Source organism: Corapipo altera, unplaced genomic scaffold (genome assembly GCF_003945725.1).
Source record: "Corapipo altera isolate COAL_440 unplaced genomic scaffold, ASM394572v1 271, whole genome shotgun sequence".
In the NCBI taxonomy this organism is placed as follows: Eukaryota; Metazoa; Chordata; class Aves; order Passeriformes; family Pipridae; genus Corapipo; species Corapipo altera.
Genome location: NW_020884935.1, coordinates 1775128 through 1799312, shown reverse-complemented (window position 1 = coordinate 1799312; position 24185 = coordinate 1775128). Strand labels below are relative to the sequence as shown.

The 24185-nt window shown below is 45.7% G+C and overlaps 1 protein-coding gene across 2 annotated transcripts; it reads left to right on the top strand.

Moving 5' to 3' along the window:
- Window positions 1–87: 87 nt before the first annotated feature.
- On the top strand, window positions 88–23607 carry TRIM37 (tripartite motif containing 37). 2 transcript variants are annotated; one of them, XM_027660286.1, is made up of 25 exons: window positions 88–250; window positions 1524–1625; window positions 2915–2955; window positions 3597–3713; window positions 4656–4743; window positions 5573–5695; window positions 6899–7022; window positions 7711–7778; window positions 8254–8378; window positions 9274–9324; window positions 9737–9818; window positions 11194–11270; window positions 11685–11864; window positions 12546–12660; window positions 12909–13121; window positions 13488–13624; window positions 14324–14421; window positions 15757–15954; window positions 17685–17858; window positions 18707–18835; window positions 19314–19482; window positions 20175–20293; window positions 21817–21969; window positions 22522–22600; window positions 22958–23607. In XM_027660286.1, exons 1-25 carry the CDS (start codon window positions 230–232, stop codon window positions 22959–22961), a joined length of 2787 nt encoding a protein of 928 aa, XP_027516087.1. In that variant the 5' UTR covers window positions 88–229; the 3' UTR covers window positions 22962–23607. The 2 variants fall into 2 exon arrangements, with proteins under 2 accessions (XP_027516087.1, XP_027516085.1); XM_027660284.1 differs by having other exon boundaries at window positions 89–250; window positions 17685–17996.
- The last annotated feature ends 578 nt before the right edge of the window (window positions 23608–24185 follow it).

Genomic DNA, 24185 nt, shown 5'->3' with positions numbered 1-24185 from the left:
TCAGCGCGGCCCCGCCCCCCCCGCGGGCGGCCCGGCGCATGCGCACTGCGGGCGCGGGGCGGAGCGGCCGCGCTGCCGCGGTCACGGCCGGGCCGGGGCGCGGGGCTGGGGCGCTGTCTCCGCCCGCCCGCTCCTCAAACCCCGCGGAGCCTCCACTCCTTACCCCGGGCACGGAGAGAGAGGGCCGGGGACAGCCGTCCCCGCGCCCGCCGCCGGCGGGGCCGCAGCCATGGACGAGCAGAGCGTGGAGGTGAGCGGCGAGCGGGCGGCGCGCGCGTCCCCTCAGGGGTCCCCTCAGGGACTGCCCGCAGGGGCTCCTCGCACCCTGCCCGGTTCACCCCTCGGCGGGGGCTCCGTCGCGGTGCGAGGGGGGATAAAAAAGGCCGCTCGGCAGCGGCTCGGGTGCGCAGGGAGGCAGCAGGTGGGGATGTGGGAGGAAATGAGCTGCGGGAGCAGCGCGGGTGCCAGTTCCGGAGGTGGATGGAGGGACGGATGGAGGGATGGAGACCTGGCGCACGCACAGCCCGCCTTGGCACCGGGCAGGGCTCTCTGTAACCCGGCAGCTCGCACACCTGCTGTGGGCTGAGAGCAGCCAGACCGGGGAAGGGTTTGAAAGACCATCTGTGACGACCTGCTGTGTGTTGCATTCCAATGGTTTGCCCCTGTTAAAGAAGGCGGTGTGTACGACCTACTGTGATATCTGTAAATTGAATGTGCATCTTGCTTTTGTGCCCATTCGTAATTTCAATGCTGTGGGGAAAAATGTAACCCTCCTGAAGAACCTTTGAAAGTTCCATAGTTAAAACCATGACTCCTGTATAATGCAGAATGTAGAACTTCTTTAGCAGTTAAAAGTCTATCAATATGTAAAGCAAACTTTTTTTTTTTTTTCAAAATACCTGTCTCGTTTGGGGAATGGAGAGAGGTGAGGTGGTTGTATTGAAGAACAGAACGGTTCTCTCTTCAAATGGGTGTAGCAAAAATCGGTTGGGTTACATTTTTATCACCCAAGATTGGTTAAATAGGGTGGAAGAGAGCTAATGGTAGACCATAAAAGAATGTAAATCTTATAAAAGTAAAAAAAAAAAAAAGTGCCATTCAACTCAGTCCCTCTCATTAGCATTCTGTGTGTCACATACATGCACTTACCATGATTTTGAATGAGTTTGGTGCCTGTCCAGTGACACTGGTGGGTGCAGTGCCTGCAGGTGCAGCACAGCTTCTTCTGGCAAGTGTTCAATCCCTGGTGAGCTCAAGCAGGAATGATATCCTGGCCCCAGGAAGGCCTGCTCCAAAAAAAAAAAAAAAAAGATGAGGCAAACAGAGAAACTATTCCTTGAAGGAGGAGGATATGAAATGGTGCAGAGGAGGAGAGCCCCGGTGTCGAGGTGGTGCCTCGCTCGGGGATGTGCTGTTTGGGGTGGAACTGAAGCGAAACCTGGCGCTCTGCCTGGAAAACAAAGGCCACTCTGATGTGTTTGAAAGCCTGTGGTTTAACAATGGTGATAATCCCCCCTTTGCAGAGCATTGCCGAGGTGTTCCGATGTTTTATTTGTATGGAGAAGCTGCGGGATGCTCGCCTGTGCCCCCACTGCTCCAAGCTGTGCTGCTTCAGCTGCATCCGGGTGAGTTCGCTTCTCACAGTTTATTTCTGCAAATGTATGAGCTGAAAACAGGCTGATCTTGTGAGAACGTTCTTGTTCCTTTTGCTGGAGTTCCAAGGATTCCTTTTTCCTCCTCTGTGCTCCTCAGTTTCCCTTTCAAACACTTTTATAACACCCTGAGGAAAAACTAGGCGGGCTGTGCATTGCGTTCCGTGGTGCTAATTATAGGGACCATCTGGAATAAGTGCTGGTAAGGAAGAGACACACAATGATTCCTTCTTTAGCATCTCCTGAGAGTCTGTGGTGCCTGTGTGGAAGACAAAAGTTGGGACAGGAATCAGGTGCTGACTTTGCATCTGGGAAGGTCATAACATCACCTCTTGTATCCTGGAGATGATTTATAATGTTCGTCAGACCAGCATGATGTGATCAGAAGGGGCTAAATCTTTCTCAGAGGAGTCTGGGGCACCACCAGAATCTCAGTTAGTTTAAGGTGATGGTTACCAGTGTATAACACCTCAGTTCCAAACCAGCTGCAGTTATGTGTTGGTGTAGCAGGAGAAGGTTCAGCTGAGGTTTCCAGCCCTCCAAGTAGTATTTCCAGAAACTGGAACAGACATTCATCCTTTGCTTTGAAAGCTCTGACAAGAACTGTAGGTGAAGGATTCGTGCTGCATATTAAGAGTGTTGGATGACATATTGTTGCTGGGTGGTGAGAGATTATTCATGAGAATCTTTAAATGTAGTAGTGAGCTGACAAATATAAACCCATCAACTGCTGAGCTCTTACACTTGTGAGTTGTAGTGGGCAGGTGAAGTTCTTGCTCAGCTGTTTGTCTCTGGAGCTTTCTGGAAGAGAAACATTCACAGGTCCTTGTGGATTTGATCATTGAACTGCAAGTATTTAACTGGCCTATAAATAGGAAGGAATAAGTTACCTTGAAGACTAATTAGACTCTGAAAAATAGGCTTGTTGTACCTTTTGGTTTCCTCTATTGAAACATGTTCTGAGACTCCAGGAATCTGCCAAGTGGGTGGTTTCTAATGCAATATTTGGTACCTCAGAATTCTCTGTGTAATTTTGACTGAAGCACCTTTGGCATCTAAGAAAAGTGCTTGCTTGTTACTAAGGTACAAATAGCAGCTTCTTCTGTGACTAAGTGGTTAAACAGTTAAATCTGCTAATAAAAGGAAAAAATAGAGGAAGACCATAATAAAAATAAGTAACTCCTAATTAATGATAGAGTGTACTTGCCTGCAGTTCTTTTCTTACAGTCCCTCTAAAAAGGTTTTTCCTCTTTCCATCACAGCGTTGGCTGACTGAACAAAGAGCTCAGTGCCCTCATTGCAGGTAAGGTATTTTTAATATCAGAAACAAATTATCAGGAATTGGCTGTACTATCCTGTTAGGATTGGGTTTATTTTTTTTTTTTTTCAGTGCAGGTTGCATTAAATTTATAAACTTGATTACTTTTTTTTTTTGGAGACCTGGCTGCTGGTACTATAAAAATTGGCCCAGGTATAACACTTACTGTAAAATACATTCTAGTTTTGTGACAGGCTAAGATCTTTGTTCTTCCCATGTAACACTGCTGTTTTCAGTGCACGTGGTTTGTGTAGTAAGAGTAACTAGATGGAATTCCTCTTAGAACTCTTTATATTTTTCTTATAAGAGTCAGAGACCAGAAGCTTCACTGTTCAGACTGAACTGTGTCCTTTTTTTGTCCTGTAATTTCTATGATATCAGGCAGCTGCTCTGTGTGGCCCTGGGGGGGTTCATTGTGGTTCCCACCTCTCCCCAGCCCCCAGACGGGCAAATCGACTTAAAAACTTCTTTTTTTTTTCCTGAAATAACTAATACAGCTTCTGCTTTTTTTTTTTTTTCTTACCTGTGACTCTTCTGGTAGTGTAGAACTTCAGAATTCACTTCAGTGCTTTTCCTTTATCTCCTGGAGCCACGTTGTTGCTCCTGCTCTGCTGTGCTTCTTGCAGGGCCCCTCTGCAGCTCCGGGAGCTCGTCAACTGTCGCTGGGCAGAGGAGGTCACCCAGCAGCTCGACACACTCCAGCTGTGCAACCTCAACAAGCATGAAGAGAACGAAAAGGACAAGTAAATGGAGCATTCTCTGCATAAAGTGTTCTGTGGTTTGCCTCACAGGAGTGGGATTTTAGTTATCAGGGAACAAGCTGATAACTTCCACTTGCTGAGAAGCTGAGTTGTGCTGTCGTTTCTGTCACGCTGCGGTGTCTTTGCCTAGGAAGTTGTTATTTCTGGTTCTGCTCAACACATTTAAAATGAAAGATGTGGGAAACATGAAGGGCAGGAATACTTCTAAAGGCTCTCAACCCTTCTCAGTGACCAGATATCTGAAATAAGTCTTATCTCAGTGGCTTGTTCATTTGGCAGTAAGTCCCAGTAAGACTGTGCCTGCTGATTTGGTGTCTCAGCACGTAACAGAAGGGAAGCTGTTCTGAGCTGTCTTCTAGTCCTGAAAATATAATTGATAAACCCAGTTGGAGAGCAAAGAAAATACATCAAGTCCCCCCCAAAAACACTGTTATTGCCCTGTCATGGTACTGGTGTTCATTCTCCTTCCTTGTCTTTGGAGCTTCCTGTATTTTCTGAGGTACTGTTTTCCTAGGGTTCCTGAAATTTTGAGAAATGACAAAACTCAGCTTGTCCAAAAAGCTTGTGAACCATTTCTGTGGTTACTTTAGGTAGTGTATGATTAGGGTTTTAATAATGTGTAGCACGAACTTCTGAAATTCTGAGCTTGATTCCATGCTGATATCCTTTATCTGCTGTGTAGAAATCCAATTTTAGTAATGTACTTTCTGTGAAGTGCTTCCTGAGAGAATACTAAAAGCCACATTTATTTTACAAAAGGTTTTTACTGAATACAAGTGTTCTTCTTGCAAATATGTTTTGTGCTTTACTCTCAGTATCGTGTGGCAAAACAAGTGAAAATGTTAAATTGAGTTTGTAGAAGATTCACAGCTATTTTCTGTTGATGAAAAGTGGTTTTTTGTTTTTTTTTTTTGTTTGTTTAAGGTGTGAAAATCATCACGAGAAGCTCAGTGTTTTCTGCTGGACCTGCAAGAAGTGCATCTGCCACCAGTGTGCACTTTGGGGAGGAATGGTGAGAGGAGACTTGCTCATGTGCACACACTGAGAGGCTGCAAGCTTTGTGTTTGGCAGCAGCTTTGAAAAACTACAAATGCTGTGAAACTGTTGTTGTGGCTGTTGGATTGCCCTGAAAATACTGCAGTTGCACGTGTACTTATAATTTAATAACATTGACTGTGAAACCTGATACTTCTTGTTCATATTTAGAGAAGGAAATGGAATTTTTGCCAAAAGGAGCTCACAATTACCTTACACAAATTCTGTGTGGTCATGAGAGTTTTATGGGCAAAGCAAGAAGTCTTGCTCAGAAAATGCAGATAACACATTATTTAAATGTCCTGGCCTGTAATCCTGAATATCTTCAGAGCTGTAGCACAGCTTTTTTTTCATCACAGTGTTTTTCATCACAGTGTTTATCCCTTCAGTTGCACATTTCAAGGAGAAGCAGCTGTTCCTGTTTGGAATACAAGTGGTTAACAGAGCTGCCTTTGTTTGGGAAGGATGTTTTAATAATAAAAATAAAACTTCAATCGCTATTTGATTTGTTAGAGGGTTGCACAGTGAATGAAACAGTTTATTTTTGGAGGACTGTTGAGACTCCAAATAACTCTTGACAGGAAGCTTTGATGGAACGAAAGCCAAATTCATGAATTCTTAAGAAGGGAAGTGAAAGACAGACTTCCTACATACAATCTGCTCTGGAACTTTTCCAGGATGAGTGATACACTCAGAGGCTTTCTTCCCCTCTCTTTCAGGAATTTAATAGGAGTGGAATAAAGTGAAAAAGAGATGCTTTATTATTCACCACCTCCTCCTCCCCCTTTTTTTTCCTCTTTGCACAGCACGGAGGCCACACTTTTAAGCCACTGGCAGAAATCTATGAGCAGCACGTCACCAAAGTGAACGAGGAAGTGGCAAAGCTCAGGAGGAGACTCATGGAGTTGATCAGTTTGGTGCAAGAAGTGGTAAGGAAGGGTTTGCCTGTGGTACTCCCTTGGCAAAGGACAGCTGAAAAGTGGGATGTGGAAGTAGTTAATACACCATGTCGTGTTCGGGGGGTTTTCAGTACCTCTGAAAAGCTGTTCCATGGAAGTTGTGAGATTATCCCATAGAGAGATGTTTTTACTTATTAGTTATACTTTTCTTATACAATGTGATAAGGTCAAAACCAGAATTGAGAATATTTTGTAGTTGCTAGAGTTAGGAAACAGGGAATTTTTTCTTTTGAGGTGTGCTGGTTAAAAGCTGGAATTGCACAGTTCTTACACTTCCAGAAGTGCAGTCTGCCATGCTAAACAGGTAGAAAAATGCTTTATTCTAACAGAGCTCATTTTCCTTTCTTCAGAAGAACAGACTGGAAGCCTATCTGAGCCTCCAGGATGGGCTGTAGAACAGCTCACCAGTTGGAGATTTGTTTGTGTACCTTTCTCTTCCCTGTGGGATAAATGTGTCAGACATCCAAATATCAGCACTTCAGCTTTGACAGTTTCAGTGGGAATTCCACAAATTCAGTGCAGTTTCTTGTATCCCAGGAAGGATTATTTTTTGTATTCTACTGAATGCAGTTATATTTATAGTGTGTGGTCTTTGTGCAAATAAAATCAGGGGTTTTTAACAAGTTTCTGTATGACTTTTTACCTGTGCTGTTGTTGTGGTAGGTGAGCTCTGCTCCAGCTCAGATGTGACTGTTGTATCCCCACTTGTGTCTGTAAAATATTGAGAGTTTGTGGCCTTCACCTGCCAGGGGGAAGGAGCTCTTTTTATCACACTACTCTTGTTACCACAAAGAACTTTCCTGTGCTGCTCAAGTTCCAGCAGAGAAACCACTGGTTGCACTTTCAAATTTTGATATAAAGAATCCCCACATGACAAATCCCTGTGCAATGAGAAAATGTTACTCAGCTTCCCTGTTAACCTTTGGGCACCCAGCAGAGGGCACGCTGATGGATCCAGTGAAATCATGGCTGTACCAGGAATTATCCTGGAATGCAGCTCTCTGAAAACCACATTCCTCTTGTTTTATTCCAAACGCTCAGACTTCGGCAGGACTGGGATTTATTCACTTGCCTTCTCCATAGGGCTGGAGGGAGACTCAGGGATTTCTGGGATCTGAGAGAGCGGGGTTGATGTGTGAGTGAATGTTTTCATGGCTGTTTTTCCTGTTCCAGGAGAGGAATGTGGAGGCCGTGCGCAGCGCCAAGGACGAGCGAGTGCGGGAGATCCGCAACGCCGTGGAGATGATGATTGCCAGGCTGGACACTCAGCTCAAGAATAAGCTCATAACTTTAATGGGTAGGGATTTTTGGCCTTTTTTAGGGGTAGGAGAAATATGTTAACAATGTGTAAATCCATTGGGAAACTTTCTTTCCCCGGGAATGTGAGTCCTTACACACTTTATGGAGTTCAGTGTGTTCACTGCTGGCAGGAAACTTCCACCTCCAGCAAAGCCTTTGGTTAATTAAGTAGTTACTGTGATACAGTTCTAAGTTGTTAGACATAACCTGGTTATATTCTGTTACAAACTCCTCTATAATAACTTAGAGAACATTCCCATCTGGCTGGAAGATGTTTTTAGTACCTTTCAACTAAAGTGTTTCCTTCACCATTATTTATGTTGGTCAAGGAGTCCATCTTTGTAATATATACTCCTTTTAATGTAAAAAAAAAATCAGAAGTGCAGTCAACCTGCTTCTTTTTTTTTTTGTCCAAAAAGTACCCCCAAAACAACAAACCTGCCTTTTCTGGGACACAGAATGTTTCATTATTACCTTAACCTCAAGTGAGTTCTTCACTACAGCTCTAATTAAAACCCTAGACTTGCTTTTCAAATGCTTTCTCAATCAACCTTGGTATATTTAGAAATCCTTTAAGTGTGTTCTGGGGCAGGTCCAAGTGGAAAAAAAAAAAAAGAAAGAGAAGTGCAGTTTCTTAAAATCCAGTATGTGTTGTTTTTCTTTAAACATGTCTTTTCTTTAAACAGGTCAAAAGACATCACTTACTCAAGAAACTGAACTTCTGGAAACTCTGCTTCAAGAAGTAGAACATCAGGTGATTATGAGAAGAGATGGAATGTTGTGTTACACAGCTCCCTTCCCAGCTGACCTTTCTTATTTACTTTTTTATTTTGAAACTATTAATTGATGGGTGTTTCTCAAGGATACCTTTTCATTTAAGTGGCCTCAGTTTGCACAATCTCTTCTTAAAAACACATTTGTCTTCTAGGGATAATCAGAAGTATTCTGTTGCTTGATAAACTAGTACAGGGATTAATAGCAATATCCTATAAAACTATGAAGTTATATATAAACTGGTTTAACCTAAGTGAAGGACATAGTAGTTGTTGTAACTGTCATTGTAGAATTTCAGAAACAAAACAACCAAAACCTCCATTTCACATCGTGTTGTGGGTAAACTTTCTGAACTGTGACACAAGTGCAATTTATTTGTTTAAAAGCAAAAACGGTCAAAACCTTTTTGTTTTCTACTGACCTAAGGATTTTTTTCCATCTTTTCCCCCCTGTAGTTACGATCCTGCAGTAAGAGTGAGCTGATATCCAAGAGCTCAGAGATCCTGATGATGTTCCAGCAGGTCCATAGGAAGCCCATGGCCTCCTTTGTCACCACTCCTGTCCCCCCAGACTTCACAAGGTCAGTGTTGCATCTCTGTGCTGTTTGGAGTCTGAGTTTGGCAACTCTCTCATAAAGGTTTGTTTTGCTTGTTAAAATCATGTTTAAAAGTCTCTTACAGCAGAGTATCTGCTTAACTTACTCCTCCTGGTAACCTGTGCTGCAAGTAGGCTTTTCTGTTCCAACAGGGCTTATTTTGTCTGTAGTCCCTGCTGGGGACTCAGGACAGTGGGTTCCAGCTCTTTTTTTTCTCTTTTACACTTAGTTTACTGATTTGTCCTTTTTTTTTTTTTTTTTTCCTCTTATTATTGGGTCACTCAGTGTATAATTGCAAGGCTCTCATGAGATGCCTCTGCAGGTCACCTTAATTCAGAATATCCAGCCAAAATCACTTCGTAGCACAGTTCTCCATGAGGAGAGAGCTGCTGGTGCTGGGTTCTGTGGGAGCCTGTGCAGTTTAGGCTGCCTGAAAAATACCTCAAAAAATTGAAAGTAAAAGAAGTCTCAGTAATTAGAGAAATCAGTTTGACCTTGTCACGATTTAACTCTGAATGTTCATTTTTTAATGGCACCAAGGTGGTCTGAAACAAACTTTAAATGTTTTGCTTCCAACCACCAACACTTTCATCCTTTCTAGAGCTGTCAAGGAGTCTTACATTAAAAATTCACCACATTAGGAGATTATTAGCCAGCACAGGTAAAAGGGCAAATCCTCTTAAATACTTCTGGTTGCTATAAATATTAATTTTATTGTTGTGTGCTATCACTGGGGAGAATGCTTATAGATGGAATGATACCACAATAACCCAGTGGCTCTGCTCACCTAAATTATCTAAAATGCTTCTGCAGGTTCCAAAAGTTGGGATTTTTAATGTCCTGTTATTCCACTCTCATATATTTATTCCTTCCCCCGCAGTGAGTTGGTTCCAGCCTATGACTCAACTACGTTTGTCTTGGAAAACTTCAGGTAAGAATTTGTCTTAAATTCGTGTGAATGTTGGGAACCTTCTTCCGTGTCTGCCCTCCCTGAGCAGTGTTATTTAAAACACAGAATAGTCTCTACAGATAATTGTTGGATCTTGGAATTCCATTAAAAATCTCTCGTTTGCCAGGTGAACAATCAACCCCAGCTAAACTGCTTGCTAGAAAGATTTCTCATGATAAAAGAAAATTACTTATTTTTCTTTTTTAAATAAAAACGGGACAATTTTAGGAGGAGCGCATAGATTCGGATGGACACTGAGCTCATATGCTGCTCCATGCTCCTGCAGCAGGAAGGATGGCTGTGGAATGGAACAGTGGAGTTGTTTGTGCAGCTCAAGGTCCCAGGGAAGGTTTTGCTTTGTCCCAAAATCAGGTGTTTCCTCCTTCCCCCACAGCACATTGCGCCAGCGAGCGGACCCCGTGTACAGCCCACCCCTGCAGGTGTCGGGGCTCTGCTGGAGACTGAAGGTTTATCCGGTGAGTTCTGTCTTCTGCTGGAGTTGTCACCCCATCCCAGACACTTCACCAGCATTCCCAGGCTTCTCCTGTCAGGAATCATCACTTATGTTGTCCATAAAAAGCTGTAGGAGAAGAACATCAGAAGGTTGTGGAGTTGATCACCAACTCTGGAGAATTCTCTGCCTCCAGCTCTCCAGCATGAACATTCTCACTACAGTTAACCTGGTTGATTTAAAAGCAAATAAAAATGGGTCTTACCAGTATGGCATAGAAATTTTAATAGCTATTTCTGCCCTTTGTGTCTCAGTGTTTATTTGCAGATGTCTCTTAAGAGAAATGAGATGTAGAAAAACTTATTCTTTGTTCATAAACATCGCTTACTGGGGAAGGTGGGAGGAGGACAAGGTGTTAGTTGTTCACTGTGCATCCAGTTCTCAAACTGGGCATTTAAAAAGTGTGTAATGAACTAAAGTCCTTTCAGTGGGCTGAATATTCCAATTTCTGAAGCAGTAGCTTTGTCCATGTTGGAATGTTAACCTACGAGATGGGATGTTTTTACAGTCCTGGTCTGCAGAAAAAGGTGTTTGGTGGTGGAGCACCAGTTGTGTCTGTCAGTGATTTCTGGGGCATCCTCGGAGAACTGGCTCTGTTTTTTTATGCCCACATGTGCCCAGAACTGTGTTCTTGCAGTGCAGAGACAGAAAGGTGTGTAGGTTATCAGTGAATTCAGGATTGGCTGCATGAGGTGTGCTATCAGAAGGCATTAAAATCTATTTTTTCAATGGTAAGTTGAAATGTTCCTTCCACCTGGAGGATTCAAGTTGAGCCATTCTTCATCCCTGATCCAGGTGAGTGTGATGGAGGCTTTGCTGTACTTCTTCTTGATTTCTGGTGACTCTAATATTGTTTCTCAGTTAACTGATCTAACTTTTTCATGTTGCATGTTTTTTTTTTCCTGAAGAAATGGCTCTTTTCTCAAAAATTAAGTAGCTGTGAAATGTGACTCTGTGTAAAATATTTCAGAACTAATGCTTGACCTGAAATAATGTTTTTCTGATACATTGACAAGTGTTTGTCTATTCAGACTTCCACTAAATCAAAACCCTAAAGTGTTAATAGAATAATAAAAGTTTTGCCTTGAGATCTGTATGAGATATCAATACTACACTGTGGACATGCTTCCAGTTGCAAATTCCTTGATTCATGTTAGAGTAGGAGTCACTGAAGACTAAAAATCACAAGTGTAACACCCAGAGCAGATTCCTCCTGCAAATTCAGTGTTGTTTGAAGCTGTTTTCTAAACTTTTCTAAACCTTCTATACCAAAGTGTCTTGGGGTTTTTTTCTGATTTTTTTTTTTCTTACTTTAATTAATTTCTCAATTTTATTTGAAGGATGGAAATGGAGTAGTAAGGGGCTACTACCTGTCTGTGTTCTTGGAGCTGTCTGCTGGATTGCCAGAGACATCCAAGTAAGTAAACCTGTAGTAAGAACAGACATTGGGTGTTTTTTCTGTTGGTGTTTGCTGAGGATGGCCTCAAGGTCTGTGGTGTCACCAGGGGTTGATGCAGAGCCCTCTTGGAAAGAATGGTGGGACTTCTGTCGTTCACTGAGCTTTGAATTGCTCCCAAAGATAACTTTAAGTTGTTTCTCAAGATAGAAAGCAAGCTGGCAAAACAACTGATAAGAGTATCTGTCTCAGTGCTCAGTCCCAGGGTTCACTCTGCTCCCTTTTGCTCCTTTCTTCCCCCTTGCACTGTTTCAGTGTTCAGTGACATTTTAAGACTGTTCAGCTGGGCAGAGAAACCTCTTGGGAAGTGCAAGTGTTAAACCTGACCCGGTCAGCAGCCCTGGCTCCTTTCTTTTGGCCCTGACCCCTGTGCAGGTACGAGTACCGTGTGGAGATGGTTCACCAGTCCACCAACGACCCCACCAAGAACATCATCCGCGAGTTCGCCTCCGACTTTGAAGTCGGAGAATGTTGGGGCTACAACAGGTTCTTCCGCCTGGACCTGCTGGCCAACGAGGGCTACCTGAACAGGCAGAATGACACCGTGATCCTCAGGTGAGGGGGCAGCTCTGGAGGGCTCAGAGTGTCACCTCTGCTGCTGAAACAGGAGAGAATCTGGGAGCGGAATTTAAAATGTGTCTTGTCATAAATGGATTTCACTGTCAGCGGCTTCAGAGAAGGAAGTTGCCAGAGGGAGTTGTGGAAATTTGAAGTGTCTCTTACTTTGAGGAGTAGCTGCTCCTGACTTTAATAAGTCAAGGAAGGAACCTTCACCCTCTGACCTTTAATAAGGGTTAGAGATCTGTAGCTCATGGAATTGAAGGAAAAGGCTTTCTCCCACTCTTTAGAAACAGCTGTAGTGAGCACAGGAGAACTCTGGGAATAAAGAGAGTCTGTAAGTTAAGAGAACTGATGCAGTCACTGGGAACTGCTATATTAGGAGAAAACATAGGAGCTGCATCCATCTGCTTCAGGTATTGTCTGTAGTGTGTGAATTTTGGTAGTGTTGGTTTGTGAGGAACTTCCTCTCCTACGGAACTCTCTCTGCTGCCAGTCAGAGGGTTCAGGACACTGAGCACAGAAGCACCTGATGTCTGTTTTCTGTGAAGTTTATTTCATCACTAGATTTTAGGTTTTAAGATGTTTTCTCCAGGGCTTTTTGGAGGAAGGAGGGGACACCAAAACACAGACCTAACAAAAACCCTCATAAAAACCTTTTCCAACGTTCCTTTGAAGGTTCCAAGTGCGCTCCCCAACCTTCTTCCAGAAGTGCAGAGATCAGCATTGGTACATTGCTCAGCTGGAGGCAGCTCAGACAAGTTATATCCAACAAATAAATAACCTTAAAGAAGTAAGTGAAATGTGTGAGAATGTAAAATCACCTTTAACTGACTGGTAATTAATTACCTGGTTTAGGTAATATAGGTTACAGTAATATAGGTTACAATATTCACGTTTGTCAGTTGTGTCTATTGGGAGTTGGATATTGGTGTTATTAAAATAGTATCAATGCAAATCACCAAACTTATGGATTTGATGGTGATGATGCTCCATTATTGTTTTCTCTGTTTATTTTTGTACCTCCTTGTGACATTTCAGAGGCTTGCAATCGAACTGTCCCGGACCCAGAAGTCACGAGGGGTTTCACCTCCAGACACTCATCTCAGTCCCCAGAACGATGATGGGTCAGAAACAAGGTCAAAGAAACCTGGCCAAAGCATTGAAGCTCTGCTGGAGAACTTCTCTGCTCCAGGATTGGCACGGGAGAGCAAGGAAGAGGAGGAGGAGAAGACCCAGCAGGAAGACTTGAATGTAGGAATTTTTCTGTTTCCTGCCTTTCTGTTTGTAGCTTTCTGTGAAAGGACAGCAATAGAAACACAGGGGAACTCCTGAATTGTAAATTAGATTTATTATCCTTGGTGTGGAAATAGATGACACACTCAAGAGCTGTCAGTGAGAGTTGTTCCAGAACAGAGCTAATGGATCCCTCTGCAAAAAAGTTTCCAAGTTCCATCTGAAAAATCCAACTTTTCTGTTGCAACCTTTACTGTGCTTTGAGACCCTTCTGTGTGACAGGATGACCCTGGGGGGGAGAGTTTCTGTTCATAGCTTTTGGGGGATGCATCAAGGTGCAACCAACATGTTCCTTTATCCAAAACCTCACTGTCTTCCCTGCAGCACGAGCTCTCAGATGGTGACCTGGATATAGACCTTGCTGGGGAAGATGAGGTGAACCACCTGGATGGCAGCAGCTCTTCAGCAAGTTCAACAGCAACCAGTAACACTGAAGAGAATGATATAGATGAAGAAACTATGTAAGTAACTTCAAATGCCTCTCAGGTCATCACCTTGTGTCCCAGAGCAATCATCCTAACTCCAGTGGAAATGGATTCATTTGCTGTATCACAGCTGTGGGGTGTGTGGGATTCCAGTGCAAGGTGAGGGGTGGTTCCTACACTGGAAACAGCTCAGAGTTAACACTAAACATTGAATTTTTGGTCAGCTAGTTACGATCTTCCTGATCTCTTTATTTATTTCAGTGTTGCATTTGTCTTTGACAAGTGATGATCTGTGAAGGTTCTTTCCCAAAACACTCCTGAGAAATGTTTCAGCACTGTAAGAAAAGAGAGGTTTGGTGTTGGGAAGTGTTGTAGCAGTAGGAGAGTGATAATAAGGACAGGTGCTTAAAGTAGGGAATTCAAAACCCTTGGCTGAGCCAATGTCAAATCCTGGAATCTTCATTAAAGCATGAGAATGTGTTTACAACAAGTGCAAATATAGAAGTTTGCAGGGCAGGTTTTGCAGTCTTAGGTACGTGTGACACTCTTGGCCTCTTGGTTGAGTCAGTCATTTCATTTCCACACTGTCATTGTTCAGCTTGTGTAGCTTGGAATGCAGAAAATACTATTTACAGCACTTTGGGTTGGTTTCGAGGTTTGTGCCACAACGTTTAGCAAGAGCTGAGAACAGCTAATGGTTGTATTTTCTTTTTTCCTGCCTGGGCATCCTCCAAGGTCTGGAGAAAATGATGTGGAATACACCAGTACCATGGAGCTGGAAGAGGGAGATCTCGTGGAGGATGCAGCAGCTGCTGCTACTCCTGGAGCATCAGGTATGAAAAAAAAGACTTCAGAATTCCCACCTCTGCAAAACACTGCTGGATTCCTTCCCCTCTTCTTCTTGGAAGCAAAGCCAAGCTGTGTGTTCTGCAGGCATTTCTATTTTTGGAAATGCTGCATCATGTGGTTTGTGCTGATTATTGCAGTGTAGCAGAAACACTTCGTCGGTTCAATAAAAAAAAAGGGAGGGGAAAAGTCTTCTGAATGTGCTGGTTTAAAAATGATGTATAAGTTTGGAGGGCAGCTCTGTGCCTCTCTGAAATTCCTTGTGTTCCCATCAAAAGTAAACTGAGAAGCAATTTTTACTGGTATCTCTATGACCTCTGAGTGGGTGACATGTTCACTTGGGTTTTAGTGCCCTGCAAAACCTGAAGAGTGGGGAGGGAATGAAGTAAAGAATCCTCACAAGTGAAGCAGAATTGCAATTTAAATGCAATATGAAAGTATTCCAGGATTTCTTGCAGCCTGGGGATGATGGCAGTCGTAGGTTAATAAGATTCTGAGGGAAATATATCTGTATGGAATGATAGTATATTTATTTATGGCAAAGCTACCAAAAGTGCCATTCTCTGGAAGTGCTGTTTGTGCTGCTGGTGCAAATCTGCCAGGGCTTGAAGGACAGAATTCCTTAACTGTTTAATAACTCCTTGAAAATTTCTTGTGAGCTTGGAAGTTGAAGGACCCATGTGTCCCTTCTACAGGGAGAGCTTTTAGAGTAGGAGCACAGTGGCTGTAGGAACTGTAGGAATTTAGGAGGTTTTAGAACATAATTTTTAACAGCATTTGTAAAAGCTGACATGATCTTTTCACCTGAGCTTCTTGCATTTACCTGTTTTCCAGTCTGACTGTTAGTTCCAGCCTGGCTGTGTTGGAAGGGAGTTGTTCTAAACTGTACAAATTTAGTCCCACAGATCAAACTACTTTCTCTGAAGACTTTTTGCATCCTTTGAGAGCCTTGGCCACTGTGTAGGGGGAATGTCCCTCCTTGATTTAACTGGGGACACCCACACCACACCTAGAAAGTTTGTGCATGTCTTCAAAATAAATGCTCTTTGTATTGATGAGTTAACAAATCTATTTATTAAGAGCCTTACATAAAAGGTAGGAAGTGAAGCACTTCCCCCCTCCCTGTGCTTTTCATCTTTAATTAGAAGCATATCTGATTGCTTTCAGAACCCATAAATCCATGAAACACCGATGTCTTGTTAAGTTTCATGGAATGTTTTCATTCTTAATCTACTTGGATAACTCTGTCTCTTTGTTTTGCCCAGGGAATAATGCATCCCTGTGTCCCACACATTCCCATTCCTTCTGTTTCTCTTCTTTAGGTACAAGCCACAGCTACACCAGTGCCAGTGGGAGACCTTCCCGACGGGGAGCGAGTGCCCTGGGCTCCACAGCCAGCAGCAGTTTGCTGGATATAGATCCCTTAATTTTAATCCACTTGCTGGATCTGAAAGACAGGAATGGTATGGAAAACCTCTGGGGCCTCCAACCACGTCCTGCCTCTCTTCTGCAGAACAGAGGTAACTACATCAGGCATCAGATGATTTAATTCCAGCCTGGGAATGTCTCAGAGCGCAGTGGGAGGTGACTGGAAGGGGTTAGCTCTGAAAGCCAACAGAACACACAGCAGCTCTCTGCTGAGGCAGCAGGTCCACCTCTCCCTGCACACATTTGGTACCCAGAGTGGCTGGGAGTACTTGGAGAACAGAGTAAACCAACAAAATAAATCCTGGGATTTACTTCTGCCTGAGAAAGGCAATTAGAACCAGAAATATGTGTGCAGTTGTGGGGCTGGAAGAGCACGTGTGAGTGCTTGTGGAAGAGGAACGGATCAAAATGTCAGGAGCCAAAAATAGTGATGGCATTTGAATAATTGAAGACTTTGAAGGGTATTTGTGGTTCATTTAGGACCCTTCAACCGAGAACAGCAATGAATTCCCTGTGCAGCAGAGGCAGGAGAGCTGGGAATCTGCACCCAGGGCTGGTCCTGGAGGCTGCTCATTCCCCTGGTTTTGATAGTGAAGAATTAAAACTAGATCAAACCTCAATAATGCATTTATCATGTTTAACACTTGGAGCTGCTGCCCCACCACCACAGCATCTCATCTCAGGTCGTTCTGAAACAACCTTTGATGACTCCCCAGAACAGCAGAGAAATAATGGTCCCTTTGCTACAAATAATGCTTGGGTTTGCTGCCACAGTGCCACTGGTGTCACTCAGTGTAAAAGCTGACTCAAACTCTTTGTTCCCTTGTTTTGTTCCTTTGTCATTAGCTTTTTAAATGTAGTTACATAAACAGTCATGAATTTTCAGTGGCTGTAACCTGTATTTCCAAAAATGGAAGTCACTTCGACAAGGATGAAATGAGGGGAGCAGCACATGAACTGTGAGTCTCAGCTCTCGTTTGCCTGGAAAAAGCCCTGGATAAAAGGAGTTCAGGGGAGGGCTTTGCACTTTGTGCTGTGCCACTGGAGCAGGGTGAAGCTCTCCTGTTGTGCTGAGTGGCTTCCCTGTCGTCTTTAGCTGCCAAAATCACCCATTGTGTGGAGGTTCCCTTGAGGTTTGAGTGTACCCAGAGCTTATTCAGGCTGGTCAGCAAAGAGAAAGCTGCTGTTGCATTTGGAGTTTGCCAGACTTCACCTCCTGGGGTGAAGGTTTCTAAGAGCCACTTGACTTCAGGGTTTGGAACAACTGAATTTGTGGTGAAACACTCGCAGAATTTACAACACTTCACACAAACATCCAGGTTGATCTAATTCCAGCTGAGCAGCACAGAGACTTACTCAGGTATTAGCTGCTTGACCTGATCTTCTGCTGGGAGATACTTAAGGGAATTCCTTCCCTAGTTTCTGATTTCTTTGGGTTCTCTGTGCTCACATATGTTGGTGGTACAAGAATTTTATACAGTCAGTCAACAGTTTTTCTAAAAACATGTAACAAAGTTGGCATGAACTGGCAGCCTGGTTGGTGAACTCAGGTGTCACCAGAATTCCTGCAGCAGTACTGGGAGCTTGGTTCCTTCCAGAGAGCAGGTTCTGGGGCCTTATTCCATCACAAGGAACAAACCCTTGCTGTCCCAGTAGCTGTGCAGCGCTTGCAGCCCCACTACAGTGCCACACCAGGACAGAAGAGTATCTGTGCCCCTCATTTTTACAGCAGGGCAAAAGAGCTGTTAAAAATTGATGTCTGTGCTTATTGGAGAATGGTTTTACTCACTTGCTGTGGTCTCTGACTTTTCCCTTGGTGAAGCCTCCTCCTATTCCCTGAAGGACCGGGACCAGCGGCGGCACCAGGCCATGTGGCGAGTGCCGCCCGACCTGAAGATGCTGAAGAGGCTGAAAACCCAGATGGCTGAAGTCAGAAGCAAAATGTCAGATGTGAAGAACCAGCTGTCTGAAGTGAGGAGCAGCAATGCTGGCTCTGGTGAGGGACAGCCCAGCTTCTTCTCCATCGAGCAGGGGGCTCTGGCTGCCTGTGGGACCGACAGCTGCAGCAAACTGCAGGAAATAGGGATGGAACTGCTGACAAAGTCTTCAGTCACCAGTTGTTACATAAGGAATTGTAAGTGCGTGGAAAAGGGGGGATTTAAATGTCACCCTTGCAGGTGGTTTGTACATCTCAGCATCTGGAAATAGGCCTTGTGTAGTTCCTCATTCTCAACTTCAGCTGTAAGCACCAGAAATGTAACCCTGCCCTGCCTTTGAGGAAGTAAATGTCACTGAAACTGAGTTCAGCCCTTCTCTGTAAAAGCACCCAAACTTTACTCCACAACCAGTGACACACCTGATGCAGTGAGAACATTCTGAGGCTTAACCCAGGGTCAGACTGATCCAGGCTGAGGGTCACTCCCTGGGGACTGCTCTGTGTCTGGCCCAGCTGTGAACTTGTGTTGCATGGTGCTTGCCAGGGCACAAATTAAACAGACTCACTGTATTTACTAACTTGAAATCTTTCTAAAATCCAAGTAAACCAGGGTTTGGGTTTGGATCTCTCTATACTCTCGTGCTGACTGAAGGAATGTGGATGGAGCTTTGTGAAGGATGCCTTAGTGTAAAGCCAGTGAGCATGACTTGCATACTCTTGGCCACATCCATAGTCAGCCAAGCTTCCCTCTAGCCCAGGTCTTGGACAGGAAGGGCGTGGAAGGAGTTTTGTGCAGGATTGGGAGTTAATGAGCAATGACAATAATGTGGAGCTTCACCTAAGCACAAGGACAGGACACTGCAGTGGTTTGACTGAACACTTGTCACATCTTAAAACTGTTTTTGCAGCTGCCAGTAAGAAAAGCAGCTCAGCAAAGCCCCTTCGCTCTGGAGCAGCGGGAAGTCTGTCCCTGAGGAGAGCCATGGACTGTGGGGATGTGAATCTGCGCGTGAAGGGAGACACTCAGACTCCTGAAGGTAACCCAGGCCATTGGTCCTTGTGTGACAGGGCACAGCTTGGCATCTGTTGTACAAAAGCTTCTCCATAAGTCTTTTATTTGGCATCTGGAGTTTCCCTGAAACTTGACTGGATCCTTTCCCAAATGTAGTGAATGTTCCTGTACCTTTTGGGAGCCGATCTGGGAAGCAGAGCCTCGCAGTGGGCATAAGTAGATGTGTTAGGTGTTACTTTTGGTCTCAGTGAAGATATTTCAGGGAAAATCCTGGATCAAAAAGTACTGACCCAGGTTTAAATTGTGGTTTGACTTGAAGGGAACTCGAGGAATCCCATGGATCGGGGGCTGTAGGAGCTGTACGATGGTGCTGCTCCTGAGTTTGGCGAAGCCAGAGCTTCACTTTGAGTGGAAATGAGGGGACACCTGACAGAGGAATGGGTGTTTTGCCCCTCCCAAGTGTTCAGGGAATGGAGGGTCACAGCTGTGCTCTCTCTGCTCAGGTGGCCTGGGCAGCTCCAAGCTGGGCAGTCGGCACCGGGCCCTGGCCGGCGCGGCCGAGGCGCTGCCGAAGGAGGACAGGCCTTGTGAGGGCTCGGATTCCGACGGGGCAGTTTCTGCCCTGACTGGCTTGGCTGCTGTGGAGAAGACCAGAAAAGTTGGTGCTCTGGGGTAAAGGTTTTATTCTTCTTTCCTCTTGTTATCTCCTCCCCCACCTTCCCTTGATCTATGAAAAACTCCACAATCTACTAAAACCAGGTGCTTGTAGCATGAAAGGGAAATTACTTTGAAGTTTACTTGCTTGCTGCTGTTCCCTCTGGACATCAATTTTTGGGTTTATAACTAGGTTACAAGTTGTCTTTTCTTTTTTCCTTTTGTTTCTTTTTAATTTTTTTCTTTTATTTTGATCTGCTGTGGCTGGAGCCTGACACTTGGATTTGAAAGGCATCCCAGTCTGTTTTCCCACTGTTCCATGCAAAATATCCTCTGACTGAGATTTAATCGCTTTTGATTTCCTTGTTTTAAGATGATGTTTTTCACTGTGACTTTATTTTTCAGCTATTTCATGGTAATTCCCTGTTGGGCAACTAAGCAAAGGGCGATGGAGCGCTCAGGTTATTTCTTTCTGAGTAGCTAAAGTCACCTTTTTTGGAAAAAAAAAAAACTGGAAAAGTTTGAGGAGTAATTTTTTTCAGATTTTAAATATTTCTAAATCAATCCAAGCTGGCAGTTTAAGTGGGTATGCAGGAGATTTAAGCAATGAGTAAAACTGGATGTGGCACTAAAAGGATTTGTTTCTGTGACTGAATCCAAGCCGAATTTCTAACGCGGGGTTTTGCGTTTCTCCCGAATTCTTTCTCAAGCTCAAACTCCAAGGGCTGTCGGACAGAAGGGGCGCAGGCAGGAGGTCTGGAGAACAGCTCTGAGCCCGGGGAGCTGCAGGGAATGGCCTCAGAAGGCACCTCTGCGGGGCCAGAGGAAGGTAACGGGGGCCCCGGGGGGGGCGGGTGCAGCGTGGCAGCACTTGGGGCTCTGCTGAGCCGCCTCTGCACTGGGACCTCGAGGGGGAAAGGAAAGGAGGAAAACCCCCCAAAGCCAACAAGCCCCAAAACCTGCTTTCATGGCTGTTGAACTTTGCTGTAACGTTTGGCAGCTGTGGAATAAACGTGAACGAGGAGAGGGGCTGTGTGTCCTTGCTGTGTGTGGAGGAACGGGGATGTCACGGAGCAGCAGATGTGGTGCCACCTCCCTCCCTGGACAACCAGCTGCTTTTTGTACCTCTTCTTTTGTCTCTAGGTCTTTGCTTTGGTGTCCAGTCCAGTGGCCTTGAAAAGGATTTCTTTTCTAATTAGAACAGTGGTCAGTGACCTTGGCTTTCAAGTCTCCTGTCTTCAGGGACAAACCTCCCTGGTCACTTCCTCCATGTCCTCACTCCAACCTCTCCAGCTCTTCATTCCTGCTGGGTGTTGTGGTACATAAGCCAGTTTCCTTAGTGACTTGGAGGAAACTTTTCCCCCCTCCCTTCCTGCATCCTTTCCACGCTGGAAAAAAATAATATTGCCTTTTTTTTTCCTTTCTTTTTTGAAAGTCCACGTAGAAGAGTTTTTCTTATCTTGCTAAAACTCTCCTGCCTTCCACCCCTGCACTGATTTGAATTTCAATGACTGGATTGTAGCTCAAAGCCTATATTAAGGTGCCAGCATCCATCTCGAGCTGCAGTTTGTGCGGGATCGTGTGGGAGTTGGCATTTGCAGAAGGTCTCTCAGTGACAAAACTGAATTTCTGCTCTTAGTCACTGCAGCGTGATCGTGATGCAGCTCCGCTCCTGGGGCAGAGCCCAATAGGAGAGCGCTTCAAACCCTCAAATACTTCATTGTTAAAAACCCCAGGAAGCAAATGTTACAATTCTGTTCTCCTTTCAGAGGAAAAGCTGCAGTGGAGTTGGCCCCTCACTTGGCTTTTCCTTAGCAATGAGTGTTGGCTCTTAAGAAGTAAAAAGTGTCTCCCCCAGAACTGCCCAGTGCACACCCAAGGTCTGGCACAGCCAAAGCCACCACCTTGATGGCACCAAGAGCTGTGGTTCTGCTTTGAGGGGTCATTTGTTTGTTGTGTGTGACTCAATTGCAGTGCTGCTCGAGGGCTCTGGCAGGTCCATCTGCCCCACGGGCCGTGTTCCCTCTTGGCTGTTCAAAAAGCAACTTTAATTTTTTGAATTGCAACTGGAGGGGAGGGAGATGTGCCCTCCTGGGCTTGGGCTCAGCTGGTGGCACGTGGGAACTGCTCCTCTGGAGTGGAGCTGCCCAGCAAAATCCAGCCGTGGTCTGGTACTGCTGCTCTGTCGGATCCCTCCTGCTCTGGGAAGCACATGGAGCTGCTCTCCGTGTCCTCCTGCCAGCCCTGGGGATGTGATACTGGGAGCTCTTCCATGTGAAAAAGTCTGATAACTGAGCTGCATGGATCTCACCATCCTCTTTGCCTGGGGTGTCTCTCTGGTGTCTCTTGCAGCCGGGGTGTGCCAGAAGCATGTCCTGCATCTCCTGCCGGGAATGAGCAGCGACAGTGACATCGAATGTGACACGGAGAACGAGGAGCAGGAGGAGGCCACCTCACCCTCAGAGGTGTTCAACCAGGCCTTCTCTGTCCAGCCCCCCACCGAAGGTAGGGTGGATATTCCAAGCCCCCCTTCCCAAACACTCCCACACGGCTGTGGGATACAGATCCTGGTGGGGGGGGCTGTGGAGGTGTTAAAGCTCAAGCAAGCGCCAGTAAGATTTGGAACTCCTCTCTTGGGATCCCAGTTAAAACAGATCAAAACAGGAAAGGGAAACTCTTCCTAGCCTTGAGAAGTCAGTTCAGGTGAGTCTCCCGGGGAAGGGTTGGAAAACCCACAGCGCCAGTTCCGAATTGGAACTCCCTGTGTGCCAGCACTGACACTGTAAGTAGGCTAATTCCAGGGAGGTAACCACTGCCTTAGACACGGATTTGCATCTTAATTGGCAGGAATGAGCTTGGAGCAGTTCAGTGGAGTTTCAGGAACTCATCTCACTTTTGGTGTAAAAGCTTTAACTTCTGATCAGTGAATCAAAGCTGAGAGGCCGCAGCTGCCCCGGGGTGAAGTTTGGGCTGAGTCAGGGGAGGGGAGGGAGCACCCACGGGTGTTCTGGTGCCCCTCTGGTGAAGGTGACTGGGCTCTGTTGGTGTCACCCTCAGAACACTCCTCGGTGTTACCGGATGGCGACCAAGTGAGTTCTGACGATCTCGGCTTTGTCCCTGGAGACGACACCACCAGGTAACGGGGACGGTTCTCCTTGGCCAGCCCTGGGGCTGCACCTTCCCTGTGCTGCTCTAGGAGCTGCAGCCACAGAGCCAACACTCCTCCTGCTGTGGGTGTTGGTACAGTCTGATCCCTGTGTTTGGCAGCACCAGGGGGAGGCCGTGGCTGCCCTGCCCCCCTGAGCTCCACCTGGGAATGAGGAGTCTGGGAATGAGGGAGGGCAGGCTGAGTTCTGAATGCTTCTGTAATCAGCACAAAACTGATTGGGTTGAAGCAGCTGACATGAAGTTTTGACTCCTAAGACTGTTTGCTTGAATCCTTAAAGCTACCCCAGCAGGAGGGTTTTCAGTGGAATCTCTTTGTCTGGAGCAGGTAGAGTGTGGGCTTGGGGCCTGAAGACCCACCACTGCATCCCTGGGGAGAGGGGTGTGCATTCCCTGGAGCTGAGCCCGAGGCTGCTGTCGATGGCTGTGTGTGCTCTCCATTCTGTGGTTCTTCTGCCATTGTCTTAAACCTGTCCCTGGGGCACAACGACCTTGGAAGGCCTTGCACTACAGGTTGCATTCCTGCTGGCTCTGCCAGCCTCCTGTGCTCTGAGGAACTGTTGGGAAGGTGCTGAGCCCTGTCCTGGGAGGTGTGTCCTGCTGGAATGTCCTCATTTTAAATAAAATAAATGGGACTGTCCTCATTTTAACCCCCGGCGCCTGGTGGTGGCTCCAGAGCTGGGGTGAAACAGGCGCCACACGAGGTGTTTCCCTGGTCGGTGACATGGACCAACTGCACCCATTGCCAAACTCTTTGCCACTGTTCGTTACATTTTGAGCTGCTCAACTACTTGTGAAGCCCCTCTGGGAGCTGACCCCTGGTTAGTGACAAAGCATGAGGCCCTGTGAGTACCCGGTGTTGTCCCTGTCCTGCTGCCCGTGCCCTGTGTCCGTGTGAATGTGCTGCCGTGGCCGTGCTGTACGATTTAGTTTGAAACTGTTTGCACTTTGTTAATAAAATTGAATGTTGAAACCTGAGGTGGAGTTCTGGATGTTTGAGTGAGGTGGTGGGGGCTGTCAGGGTCCGAGCACAGGCCTGCACAGCCCCTCTGGTTGCTCAGGGGAAGACTTCTCCCTGTCATCCACCTGTCACTTTTTTCTTTAATTACTCAATGAAAAGCACTTAAACCCCTCTGGGATTCTTGAGGCTGTGTTTGTAAAAGCCAGACCAAATGCTTAAATCTCAATTCAAATAGGCAGCGAGGAGGATGCACGGTTTTTACCCAGCTGGGTTTGTGTTTCTCAGCTGCAGAGGGAGCACAGCCTGTTCCAGGGCCAGGCCCCTCTCTGTGGTGGTTGTGGGGGCTCAGGGTGTGCAGGGCTGTGGGTGCATCACTGCCCTCAGCTCAGCTGGTGTCCTCACAGAGCTCTGCCTCTCCAGCACTTGCACAGGGTTTGCTCTTGGTGGGAGGCCCAGCTGAAGGAACTGAGTGATCAGGCACAGGGGTTGTGTCCTGCCTTTGAGGGGCCAGAGAGGAGCTGGTGATTTGCTCACCTTATGGAGAACTTACTTCTGGAGCTGGTTTGTAAAGAAGAGGTGGGGAAAGGGGCTTGGG